This window comes from Gavia stellata, chromosome 1 (assembly GCF_030936135.1).
Source record: "Gavia stellata isolate bGavSte3 chromosome 1, bGavSte3.hap2, whole genome shotgun sequence".
Taxonomy (NCBI): domain Eukaryota; kingdom Metazoa; phylum Chordata; class Aves; order Gaviiformes; family Gaviidae; genus Gavia; species Gavia stellata.
Window position 1 is genome coordinate 102,553,752 of NC_082594.1, and position 13,462 is coordinate 102,567,213.

A 13,462-nucleotide genomic window follows, 5' to 3' on the forward strand; every position below is an offset into this window, starting at 1 on the left:
TGATGATGTCAATATAACTGTTTTATAACCATCTGTCTGGTTTTAGGCAATTTAGTGTTCATTTCCCTTTCACATCCCACCTTTCAAGTCTCTTTGGCAGAACACAGGTGCTGGTGTAGCACAGCAGAAGCCATTTAAACAAAGGCTCAGGGTGCACGTTAGTCTCAGGAAGCAGCCTCACGCTCAGAATTTGTCAGTGGCCATTTTGTCCAGAGCTGGTTGTCTGTCCTTCCAGTAGCCACACGGTGCTGCTCAGGGGCAGGAGCCTTTGCAAAGACTCAGTACAGGTATTCTCACTGCAGTACTGCTTAAGTTACCTCACTGTCCCTAGAGATGCTGTGGGAATGAGCTTGACCATCCAAACTGCTGCCACAGGCTTGGCTTCCTTCTCCACAAACCACAACAGATGATACAGAATCATGGAAATTGTCCTCAGCATAATTGTCCAACACCTCTAAAACAGGCATGCTAGGGTCCGTCAAATACTGGAAAAAGCCAGAAACAATAGTTGAGGTATCTATCCACAGAACAGATGTATTAGAAATTACAGAGACAGAGCAGGTACCACCACCTGCAAGAGCTGCTAAATGTATGTTCTATTCTGGATTTCCTTGAAACTACATTGAACAAGGAAAAAGTTAAAAATACCTTATTTCTGTGGGGAAAAAAAATATCAGTCATGCAAACATCTATTTAAGTGAGTTAAAGCAGCCTGCATTTCCTTTTTTTTTTTTCCCCCCCATAAATTTTGGCTAATATTCTTTTCATGTCAGTTCAAGCAAATTCCTACTAGTTAAGAACAAACCCCAGAAGAAAAATGCTTCATATTACACTGCTGGGGACATATCCTCCAACTGCAGGAATCTAGCAACTGACAGCTTGTCTAAAGCACTGATGGAGCAAATGAGATCTAAGATTCTGGTTTGTTCAGTGGCAGGCACATCAGATCTGCATCTTTTATTGTTACCAGCAAAACTCTAGTGGCATTCTTCTCTTGTAGTTACTTTTTGCTTTGACGTCCCCTCTTCCCCCCCTTCCTCCAAAATTAAGTCATCGGCTTTACAGTGAATGCATAATCAAAGAAAGGAGCATTAGAAAAAAAATATGTAGGCCAGAGAAAAAGCTTTCTGTTCCTCCTGCCATCCCCCATGTACTCTCCTTATCACTAAGCTGGTCTTGTGGTTCATGGGGAATTGGAGCCATCCACCACTTCATGTACTGAACAAAAAAAAAAAAAATCTGCCATTGAACACTTTTTCCCTGATTTAAAAAACAAAAATAAAAAAATGTCTGGAACACAGACACCTTGACATTGTTACAAGACTGATGTAGCTTGTAGTTTTACTCAAAAGCTTGTTCTGTACTGTTGGAGATGTCATAATCTGGCTCAGATGGGACTGCAGCTCAAGTTATGTCTGTTGTGGGACAAAATTAACCTTAGTTTCAAATTAAGGCACCCCTTTCTCTGTAATCCTAGCAAGGCTAATGAGCAACAGGATTATTTTTTCAGGTGTATTAAAAATAAATGTTTCATATGGGAACCTCAAATACATCCACTTTAGCAAATTCAAGACATAAATGAACCTCAGTTTAGCTTTGCTATGTGAAGGCATTTCTGCAGTAGAACTGCTCCATGTAACTCAGATGCTGAAAACTCATATCCTTCTGTAAAAGAAGGAAGCATGTGATTTTTCTGAAAATCTAGAAAAGTACATACAAAACTGCCTTAAAATAATTGGTATTCTGTACTCATGTGTTTTAAGAGGAGAAGCCCCTGGTTGGTTGATCCCTTTTAGAAATACACATTTTAAAAATTCTGCATATTTACTGACTTTCCTTCATCTCTTATCAGTGTTTTGCCCCAAACCAGGCTCACCATTGTTCAAGCGTATCTACTTTTGCTGCCTATTTTCCACATTAATACAATTACTCCAGAACACATGATGATAGACTCTATTCTTGCAAGTCCTTTGCATAAATGCTGCACTATTTTAAATACACTGTACAGGATTTTTTTTCCCCCCTATATGAGATACACTTGGCTTGATATGTGATACAGCTGTCTCCACCGAGTCCCCATGAAATGGTAGCTGAGGTATCATGAAGAGAGAAAATTATTTACTCAGGGCTTTGCAGAAAGTCTGGGTTCATTCACCAGATATATGCAAAAGAAATACACCCCAAAGAACTGCAAACAAATACAAGCTTTTAAAAATATGGAATGTATGCTGAAAAAGAACAAGAACTTTGCTTAAAAGACTACTTCCTGCTTAAATACTAAAAAGAGGAAGATGAACAGGACTTAAACAATATGATTTGGTACAGAAATGTGTGAGCTACAAGGAGAAAAAATAGTCACAAGATGACTTTTTCATCCGAATATTGCTAAACCTACAGGAAAAAAAGAAAAGCCCAAGAACATGCCCCTAGGTAGTCCTTAGTCTTCAAGTCCTTGCTCTTAAAATGATCAGTGTTCACTTTTCCATATTTGATTTCTAATCAGAGACCTAGGTCCCAAGTACGTGTTCTGCAGCACACAAAAGCTTTTTGCTTCATGTGAGCAACTGTTTCAGGCCTGATGGCTTAGATAAGCAAGGAAAGGGGCGGACAAAGGGTAGCCAAGGAACAGACTCTTACTCTGGTTTCACAACAGGATTATAGCAGAATTTGTATCTTAGTGCAGAGAAAGAAACGGTTCAGTTGAGTAAGAGAGGAATAAGGTAGGAGATCATATAGGAGAAAAGTAACAGTTTACACTAAGTCAACAATTATTTATATCTATTTCTGTTATGCAACAACTAGCTTTGTTCATATTCACTCCAAGACCATCATTGTCTTTTACAGAGGGAAGGGAAGAGGGGGGAGAAAAATAAAATGTCTACACATACCTCTTCAAAGTGTGATGGGATTTTTAAAGGTGGCCAAGACCAGTATTTAATTGTTTTGCGATGTCTCCACAGAAGAAACAAACCAACTGTTACCAAATTTACAACCAGTAACACCAACACAAATATTAGTATAATATATCCTGCTCTGGTTGCCTCTGAAAAAGAAAAAAAAAACAAAACCACCATATACATATGGTAGGTTCATATTTACACATCATCAAATGTAAAACAATACACAGCAAGCTGAAATTTACTACACTTGGTAATCGAAGTGTAATTTCCAAGGCTAAGATCACAACTCTACTACAGATGCACTCTAAACACCTGCGTTCAGAAGGAGCTTGTTTTGTGATTCCCTGTGGAAGTCACCACCTCCCACGACCTTCTTCCCCTTAATCACGAAGCCTATGGCAAGCTTCTGTTTGACACGCTAGCAGGGCAAACGCAGAGCTGAAGGAATCACTGCTGGCAGGCAGAGGGTGGGCAGGGAATGCAATCTGTCCTTCCACCCTCAAGTTGGCGGCAAGGGCCATTAATGCCAGGGGCTTCTCTTTCAGAACATGCATCTCCCTTCAATAAACGGAGCATCAGAGACTCCAACATCACAGCACAGGGGCTTGTTGTGATCAAGTGCTTGGTCAATACTACCCAGGAGGTCAGCTTCTGTGGGGCTTCGGAAACTGCATAAGCAGGCTTCATCTACATGTCTTCCAGTGTCGTCAATGCATACTAAAGATCGGTTGTGCCTGTGTGTTGGTGGTCACACAGAGAGAGTCAAGAGAGGTACAAACTCCATTATTTTGCACATGCCCTCTCCTCCCCTCACACTCTCTCTCTTATCTAGTACAAACGCATGGAGCTCGAAATGTCCAGGAAGTCAAAGAGGAGAGAGATGTTCCTGTCCTGCAGGAGGCAGTGGCTGAGGGAGAGGATTTGCAAAAGTAACACCATTTCCTTCATCAATGACTTCCTCTAAAGACCAAGAATTTGTATGTTCTTTCTCTGCATATTTCTAGAAAGTAATACCCATAGCAGTATTTATGAAGGAAAAGGACAAGGGGAAGAGTACAACACAGTCCCTCAATTACTGACTGAAAAATTCCTTATTATTTTGCCATTAATGACAATTGTGAACTACTGTATCAGTGGTGCTCTCTTAGCATTCCTGACAAATACGGGTATGTAAGTGACCAGTAACATGATCTAAGACTCATGTTCTACGCTTATCCCATTATATACAAAAAATAACAAAATCAGATTTATACCACTGATTGCAGTTCTGTGACACTCTGGGACACTTTGCAGTCCAAGTAACTGGCGATCTGAATGTGTCATCAATTCTGCTTGAATTCTAAAACAATAAAGTGTCAATTCCTTTAGATTTCTGATTTTGAATAGTGTATTGCTCGTCTTTGTCTCCTGTTTAAAAGACACAAAAAAATACAGGTGTTACTGTAAAAACCAGACCTGCCTTCAACACAAATCCCCTCCCCATATTTAAGTAAGTTTCTCATTCAAAAAGCAGAGATTTTTTAAAAGCAAATTATTTTTAATAATTCAGCTTTCCCAAACAAGAGAATCTTCCTACTTGAATGCATTTGAAATTTCATTATTTTTAAATGAAATTAAGCCTGACCATTTAAAACCATCTATAAGGGCACAAACAGGAGACGCATGAAAACTGATGCAAGGTCTTATTTTATCCACAATATGCTGCTGGATGCTTTGGCACAGCTTCTGTAACAGCTCAGGCAGTGAGCGCAATATAGGAAGGGGGAGGGAAAAACAAGGCATGAGAAGTGCCTCCACCATCAGAGGAGGCTGACGGAAGTGTAGTTCAGGAGAGCTTCCACCATCTCAGCTCTTTCTACTGAAGAGGAAAACAGCTGATGGGCAGTGCAAAACCTCCACAGTCTCCACATGGCCACCACAGTCTTTTCAGAATTTTTAATCTGTAAGGGCCTAGGATAACAGTCTTGGTGAAGCTTACAGAAGCATACAAGAGTGACTTCTTGTCTGAATCTCAAACATGAAGGTATTTTATGTGTGTCAGAAAAACACACATTGGTGCAAGAGAGGAAGGAAGTGGAGGCGTTTCAGATTTAGCAAGGTCTTTGAAACAAAAGTGTTTTAAAATAAATTAATTTTTTTCTGCTTCTGTTTTTTAAACATTTGACTTCAGAATGACATTCTTTTGAATCTTCTCCCTCTTTTTTTTTTTTAATTTTTTCTTTAAGCGTAACTTAATCCCTCCCCTGCAACACTGGCCTGTCAAGAACACAATTACCAGGGCCCCAGACAGCAGCATAAGCGCACAATGAGACCAACACCGCTAAGTCTCGATACAAACAGGGACAGCTCATGCCAGCTACGTCCAGCATGTTTCTAATAACTCTGCCTTTTTCTGCCCTAAGAACAAGAGACAACAGGCCAAAACAGCCTGTTACCGAAGCTGCCAGCACAAACAAGCCCAGCACAGGAAAGGAGGAAGGATATTTCAGAGCTCTCCAAATTGCCTAAGCAAACTTTGGAATCTAAATGCCATTTTAAAGCCACCTTTGACACTTTGTAGATTCTCTCCTTTGATCTGCAATGCGATTTAATCTTCATTTCATATGGAGGAAAAAAAGACGTTTTTGAAAGTTTCATAATACATGCAATACTTTTGCCAAAACCAAACTGACTTTTTTTCAAGACACCAAATGGTGACCTTCACTGCTAGAGAAAAAAATGACATTAGTTTTCTTCCTCCATTTCTGCTGTTTTGCTAAGAGACACTGACTCAGATCTCTTAGTCACAAGGGCATTATGAACAAAACAAATTAGAGAGGATCCTTACTTTTTTAGTAGTACTTGTTGCGTTCTCCCAGTAGGACACATGATACTGAAGAAAGTCACCTGCTTCAGATGCAAAAGGGGGTGTGACACTAATGAGAAGTGAGTCAGAGCTTACAATCACACTGTTCACTTCAGGGGGCCCTATAGTAGCTGAAAATAAACACAGAAAGAGCAGTGAACCTCTGGGATGCAGAACAGCCCATCAAACTGTCTCCGGCTTTAAACACTCTCAGCAAACATGCTAAATATTGACAACTTTTTCTCAAGACAGGGAATACAACATTTTCTCATCTACTTAATGCAATTAAGATATCTACTTTATTACAACAAATCTAAGGAAAAAGACTTCAAAGCGTAAGCGAAACTAGATAATTTAAAAAAAAGTTTCCTGTTAATTTTCCCTGGAAATTCAGGAAATATTCACTAGAATGTATCTGAATTTATCTGCAGTTAACGGTGATACAATTTTGTTCATTTTTTTTTTTCTTCAAATAGCCTGCAACATATTCCATGTTCTCTAAAAAACACACTGTTTGGGTCAATAGATTGGAAGAGGAGTAACTAGTTTCCCCTCCTTGCTTTGATGTCTCCAACTGTCCTATAGGGTAAAGATGATGAATTCATTTTGTCAAGTACTCTGAGGTCTAAATCATGAAAAATATTATATAAAGTATTGTCAGTCCTAATACAAGAGACTTGTGTGATCACGTCTTATATGGTAATTAGTTATTTATCTGTTGTATCTTGACTTCTTTCACCAGTTAAGCTTATCAGCATTTGTAAAGCACTTCAGGATCTCAAAAAACCCACTCATGCCAATACTAGAGTAGTTAACAGCTGCTTGCATACTAAAGAGGGCTAACCATTAACAGTACAAATCAATCCTTGCATGCAACTGTTGCTTCTTATACCTCAAAAAAAACCCAGCAGAACCTGCTCTGTCCACTGTTACTTTAGAGAAAATTGGCTCCCATGATCTTTACACTGGTAGAGAAATGTCAGTTTCTTTCTACTTCCTATTGCTGTATAACTGCAAACACCTTGTTGTGTGTCCTCACAAATTCCCAAAGCTCCCCTCTCAAGTGTGACTGATCCAAATGTTAAAGGAAGAGAATAGCCTGACAGAGTAGCCCATGGTCTTGATGTCTAGGAACTGATCTCCAGGGCAGTCACACAAGAATGATCACATAATGTTCCTCTTGCTCCCCCAAGGAACAGACACACAAACGTCTCTCCCACACCAAGCACCTGCTTTGTCTAGTATTCCCATTAGCCCAGTGCTTTCCTAACCCCCAAAGGATCCCACTCCTAAACAATCCTGCATCACAAGCTATGGATGGATCAGCTGTAAACTTCAATGCAGGATTCAAGCAATTCCTCACCCCCACACTCTATACTACTAGAGAAAATCCAAGATTTAGAACTGAAGTCACCAGGGAAAGTATACTCTGCAGCATGGACGACCACTGCTCCTCACAAGTTAATAAATTCCTCTGCTTCATTATCATTTCAGAGGTATTTTTGAACTCGACACTTACTTACGTCTAATCCTGAAACCAATCACAGCAAGGCAAAGAGCCGATCTTATAAAGAACAACAATACGCTTGTTCATATATTTAACGGGATTTAAAGTGTGCCCTTGACCCTTCTACATTGTAGTCAGGACAGTTTGTATTTACTAGAAAGAGGATCTGTTCAACAGAAACAGGTAGTTTGTACTCAGACTACCACAAATGAAGGGACTGTATGTGTGCATGTGGCAGTGCTAAGTGGGGAAAATAAGAAAATGGAAAACTCTCTAACACAAGTATACGTTGTAGCTCTTACAAGGCTCAACAACCCAAGGAAACTCATCTGCTTCTCTTTCCATACCTGTTGAAAGAGCACACTGCAACCCCACGACAGAGGAACTAAGTAGTATCAAATTCCTAGTGACACACTGAGGCCTTGTAGTCTTTGTTAACTGAACACCTACAATTCTCTCACTTTGCTTTTGTACATAATAGTCAGAAAAGCCTAGAACAGACAACGCACTTTTTTTTTTCCAAAGAAATCTCCTTTGAGAAACAAACACTGAAATCATAAATAGCACTTACTGTTTCGCTCTGCCACAAATGGATCTGTTTCCACCCAGTCAGAAGTCACTTGCCCTAGCTCAGCCCTCACACGCAGAACAATGGTCCAGCGCCGCTCCTTAAGTGACCAGGGGAAACTGCATTCAGTCTGGGTGATATGGGTGCAGTTCATCTCATCCCACTGGTTAAAGGCCCCTCTGCAATGCAAAACAAAGGACAAATAAAGCATCAGCAGAACAGTGCAACTACCTAAAATACAATCCCTCCCACCTAGACAATTTTTGTAACAAAAGAACATGTTACAAAACTACCGTTTTCACGCAGGTTTAATTCCACAGCCCTTTCAGCACCTGTATCTCCTCAGTATCTGGGAAAAATTAAAATTAGCAAGAGAGAATTTGGTTAGGCTAAAATTATATAGGAAACTATGCAACATTTCTGGGAGCTCTTCAGGTCTTCAATCTTTTCTCAGTTTAGTGGACATATCAAAGGCTAAGAGACTGTCAGTCTTCAGAAGCTGCTTTTGGACATACATAAAAGCATCTGTAATCGACAACTCATTCTTTCATTCCTGTTCTTCTTCATTTTTAGTTTTTTGGGGTTTTTTAAAGCAACTGTGTTACCGGATTGGAACAAAATTAGTTCGGTTGTTTTTAGAACTATTAACTTACGTTTTAAAATGGACTGTATATAACACCAGGCCTCTATCCACTTTAACAGGAGACCACCTCAGGAAACTACAAAAGTTATAGGAATAAATCATCACATCCTTTGGTGCCGGTAAATGGGGGGAAGATTCTAAAATAAAAAGAGGAATAAAAATAATTATTGAAACATTCAAGTACACAGTAACTAACTTTTGGTTTCCAAATTCCACCACCATATATTACATTTTCACTGCTTTGCAGGCAAAACCATTTCTCCTCCTCATTCCGTTTCTAGGTGCACTAGTACCAATACATTTAAGTCCCTGCTATCCATAAAGCACTGAATTGCAACTTACTGCTTTTATTTGTTCCATACAGAACACAGCACTGAAAGTACCGAGTGCAGCACAAAACAATAAACCCCACCCAGCTCCCTCATGAAGCTATAAATTAAGGTCCACAGCCACTTGTCATTACAAAAGCTCATCTATTTCAGTTGTCTACACCTCACATTTTACTGTGTTAACAACTCAGAACACATTTTTCCTGACCATCTGCCGCCTGCTAACTTGTTTCAAAATGCTGAGGTCACTTCACTGAAACTTTGCAGGAAACAGAAGAAAAAAAAAAAAGCCTTCTCATACTTAAACATTCACAAACACATAGTGCACCATTCCACTTGCAAGCCTGAAGTTTTGTCAGTTTTGAAACCGATTTCACGATGTAGAAAAGGACAGAAACCTCTGTTAGAGGCGTGCCTTCTGCTAGTAGGAATGTCCACCTAAATTCAGTCACGCCATACACTCCTGGGGGCAAATGAAGACTGCAAGTGCTCTCGAGCAGCTTGTCAGAAGGACAGCAACATGGAAGCGGAGAGCAAACAGTTGTGCCTCTAGTAGGGAGAAGAGCCACTTCCCTGTCGTCCAAGCAGAGTGGAGGAGGAAGCCGCCTATTGGGACTGGAGCAGGGCGAAAGGCCAGGAACCGAGCTGGGAGCGGAGAGGTAGAAAAGCCAAGTGGAGGGAGGGAGGGCAGGCGGGCAGCTGAGCAAAAGGCAGAGAACCAAGGGCTGAGGGCAGGTGAAGTAAAGAAAGGCAGATGAGAAGTCAAGTGGGGTAGCAGCTGGAGGGAGATGTTAGCTGGCAAACAGGGCAAAACAGCAGGCTGGAGAACCAAAAAACACTGAAAGACAAGGAAACCAAGGGCAAGGAATTGGGATAGCCAAAAGACAGAGATTAAGATTACCGCAAGTAGACTGAGGCGAGGAAGACAGGAAAACACAGTTATCAAATGCCTTTAAAACCAGAAAAGCCTCACGCTTTTAACCACAGCACTGCAGTAACTCAGGCGGGAAGGGAAGGGTCCCTGGGAGGTCTCCAATCCAAGCCCCTGCTCCGAGCAGGGCCAGCTCTGGGTGTCAGACCAGGCCGCTCAGAGCTTTCCCCAGGCAAATTCCAGAACCTCCAAGGACGGAGCCTGCACAGGCTTGCTGGGCAATGGTTTCACTGCCTGCCTGTCCTAAGAGGGAGAAAAGTTTTCCTTCTACACTTGACTTATATTTGTCCGTGTAGTGATCCCCTTACACCATTAAACACACTGGGTCAACAGGTCCTAAGCTCAAAGACAACCATGACATGACATGGTATGATATCCCACATGATAATATTTCCATTTTCTGTTCTTAAGACAGTAGTCTCCTAAGATATGGTTTGTTTATTTTTACATAAATAAGATCAGAAGATCAAGCACTTAAGCTAAATTCTGGCCCCAGCCTTCTTTGGGAATATGGGGATAATGTTAAAAAGTTTTTTCTTTTTGATTTGTACATCTGATTTTGTTACACAGCACGAGACAGCACGCTGATGCTGACAGCGCAGTCTTTCACAAGAGACGTCATGCCAGGCTCTTAACATCCTCCATGTACAGGAAAGAGATGACACGAATCTTCATAAAGTTGCATTAAACCCTAAGTCCAAAATACAAAATAACTAGTTAAGCTCTCAAAGTTTTAATTAGGTATGTTATTAGCTTCTTAGCCTCAACTTTTGAGTAGTGCTCTTAAGTAAACACACATTGCCTTAGGCTACAGATGGATCATTCAGCATTGCAAACCTGTTTGAGATTCCTTACAGTTACAAACGATGCCTAAACTATTAATCTCCGCGTATTTTAAAGGCCAGTAAGTAACCTTTTCTTCATTCAAGAAAAGTTTTCACTTTCCAGCCATGCAGATTCTTTCTTGCATTCTCACTGATGGTCTGGCATGTGGCAAGGTATCTCACACCATCAGTAATCTGTGCACTCAGACATCCGATACGAACTAATTTTACAAAATTCAAGAAAGCTGTCAGAACGAAACACAAGCAGTAGCATCTTTTTTTCTTGTCTCCTCTCCCTCGTAAAAAAAAAAAAAAAGAAAAAAGAAAAGTAAAAAGCAATGAAGGATGAGAGCAGCTGGTTCATCTTCTCCTCAGTCAAGACTGCACACTGATTATTTTACCTTGTATTAGCATTTGGAAACAGATAATTTCCCCTACCAGCTTCAAAAACACTGAAAAAATTACCAGATTTAGGGCTCTGTAGTTGAACATGAAGGTGCTGTGTGCCACAAGGCACTTACTACTGCACTGAGGAGCTGTTTCCGTAGCACAATGGAGGAACACATTCGTATTTTGGTTAGATAACTCAACTTGACAAGGGAAGTTACTTGTATTTCTGAAATCACACACTGAACTCCGTAACGATCATTAGTTAGTATGACCCAAAGTAACAAAATGCATACTTCAGAACAAAGCACCTACATATGCAAGCATCCTAGAAAAACCCAAACTACCTTAGCCAGGGAAAGGCAGAAATGCCCTGTCCTTTCTCTCTGTCTGGGAGGTGGTCTCAATGAACCGTTTCTTTTAAAGCATCCGCCAAACAATGCTCAGATTGTTTTTTCCTGATGCAGAGACTTCCTGACTCTTCAAGCCGCAAGTCAAAGCTTTCACATAGCAGAGTGTGAAGCCACAAGTTACAGCGAGTGAAAGCAGCTCAGCTTGGCCTAGCCATCGTTTTCACAGTCTCTGTTCCTGCTCCTGAATGATTTCTGATCCCTTCCCCTGCAACAGCCTTAGAACACATCATTTTGCTAAATGGCAAAAAGGAAGTCGGGGGTGGGGAGGGGGGGTTTGGATGGACTTTCACTGTTCTAGTGTACTAAACTGGCTTTTCATATTGTCAGACAAGCACCAAAGCCTGCAAAAGGTGAACAGCAGAAGCATGTGGCCAGGTGGGGATGGGTGATGACAGCTAGCTATTCTTTTGGCTCAGATTTTAACGTGCAGCGTCTCCATTTGCAACAGAAGAAACACAGCCCAGGCTGCCTAGGAGAGAGAGCGCAGAGGGGGAGGAGGACCTACGCACAAGCCAACCACCAGAACAGCTCCCTGGGAAATCCTGCTGCTGCTGCTGAGATGGGACTGGGCAACACTGACTGCAGCAAGTCCCCCCGGCTCGCCTCAACCCATCCATGGGCATTTGGACTCCCGAGTCCGGCCACGGACTGCAGGCCTGGAACAGCAGCTGCCCCCAAATAGCCAGAGAGCCCCACGGGGCTCACCAGTCACAGGCTGGCTAGCCAGGCGTTGATGAACGCAAGGAAATGTGACAGCGGACATGCTGAACTCATGGAAGTACCTGCGTGCCTAAAGGAGGACCACAGTGTACGAATACCTCATTCGAGACATGTCACAGCAGCTCTTCCACACCTGCTGGGATACATACTGAAGCCAAGGACTATACTCATGAGCCGTAACTCAGCCCCGACCTGAAGAGCAAACTCCGCCCCCCCCTCATTATGGCAAAGACTTTACGTTGAAATCTAAATCCAATCCTACCTGAACCGTCACTTCACAAAACTAAACGGAGGAGGCTCGAGTGCAGTTGATGAACGGGTGCCACATCACAAACTACAGACACATCAACGACTTACACCGTATCAATCGCCCTCAAGGCTGAACCCGTGCAGGTTGTACCTGCTCTCCCACAGACGCAGCCGGTTTGGGGTCACGCTGCCCTGCACCCCGCAGCTGCCCGCAGAGCCGGCCTCGGGCCTGGACGCGAGCCCGTGGCAGCCCAGAGGACGTCAGGTTTTCTAGAAGCAGCAACCCCGGGGGTTGGCAGGAGAAACCAGGACTCGTCCTCCCTCAGAGGGCCAGGCACCGGCGGGATGAGGAAGGGGTGAAATCCGCGACAGCTCCGCTCTCCCCACTGCCGTCCCGTCCCCCCCCCGTGGCTCCGGCACCCGCCGGGGCTGCTTCAGGGGACGGGCTAAGAGGCACGGCCCCGCTGTCCCCCGCCAGCCCCCCCCCAGGCCGCTCCAGCCCGGGCCCTCGCCCCACGGACTTCCACCGCCTCCCGGACCGGAAGCCCGCCGGGGAAGAGCCGCACAGAGCGGCGCAGGCCGGGCGGCAGCCTCCAGCCCCGCGTCGCCGGCCACGACCGCAGCGAGCCCCGCGCCCCGCCGCACCCACCTGCGCCCGAGGCCCGGCCCGAGCCGAGGAGGAGGAAGAGGAGAAGGAGGAAGGAGAGGAGCGGCGTCCGACACGGCATGGCCCGGCTGGCAGCGCCCCGCCGCCCGGCCCCGCTCGCCGCCGGAGGCTGCTCGCCTGTCCCTGAGGAGCGGGGCCGGCGGCGGGCAGGCCTGGCGGGGCCGCCCTACACCCGCGTCCCGACCCCGGCTGCGGCTGCTGGCGGGGATCGGGGCGACCGCCGCCTCCCGGCCCCGCTCCGCCTCTGCCTCCACCCCCGCCTACGGGGAGGCAGAGCCCGCCCTCGGCCCCGCCCGCAGCGCCGCGTGTGGCGCGGAGGGCTGCGGGCGCGGGCCCAGCGGCCGCGGCGAGGAGCGCCCGGAGGCGCCGCCTCCTGCGGCCTGGGCCCGGCCCGGCCTCGGGGCGGGCTGTGGGGTATCCCCGCGGCCTGCCCCTGCCCGGCGCCCGCGGAAGGCCCTGCAGGCACCACCGCATGCGGT

General features: G+C 44.3%; 1 protein-coding gene across 1 annotated transcript; it reads right to left on the reverse strand.

Moving 5' to 3' along the window:
- Positions 1-8: 8 nt before the first annotated feature.
- On the reverse strand, positions 9-13,059 carry IFNGR2 (interferon gamma receptor 2). Its single transcript, XM_059819154.1, has 7 exons — positions 12,966-13,059; positions 8,474-8,600; positions 7,824-7,999; positions 5,728-5,876; positions 4,154-4,307; positions 2,889-3,043; positions 9-485 (listed from the first exon to the last, which is right to left on the reverse strand). Exons 1-7 carry the CDS (start codon positions 13,042-13,044, stop codon positions 309-311), a joined length of 1,017 nt encoding a protein of 338 aa, XP_059675137.1. The 5' UTR covers positions 13,045-13,059; the 3' UTR covers positions 9-308.
- Between the last annotated feature and the right edge of the window lie 403 nt (positions 13,060-13,462).

What these genes read in the sequence shown, in the direction of transcription:
- IFNGR2 (XM_059819154.1), bottom strand. Translation starts at nt 13,044, where the DNA reads ATGCCGTGTCGGACGCCGCTCCTCTCCTTCCTCCTTCTCCTCTTCCTC. An exon ending in ATTTGTGGCAGAGCGAAACA is followed by an intron (nt 5,877 to 7,823) that starts GTAAGTGCTATT and finishes GTTTATTTTCAG; the next exon opens with CTACTATAGGGCCCCCTGAA. An exon ending in TCCCATCACACTTTGAAGAG is followed by an intron (nt 486 to 2,888) that starts GTATGTGTAGAC and finishes GGCTTTTTCCAG; the next exon opens with TATTTGACGGACCCTAGCAT.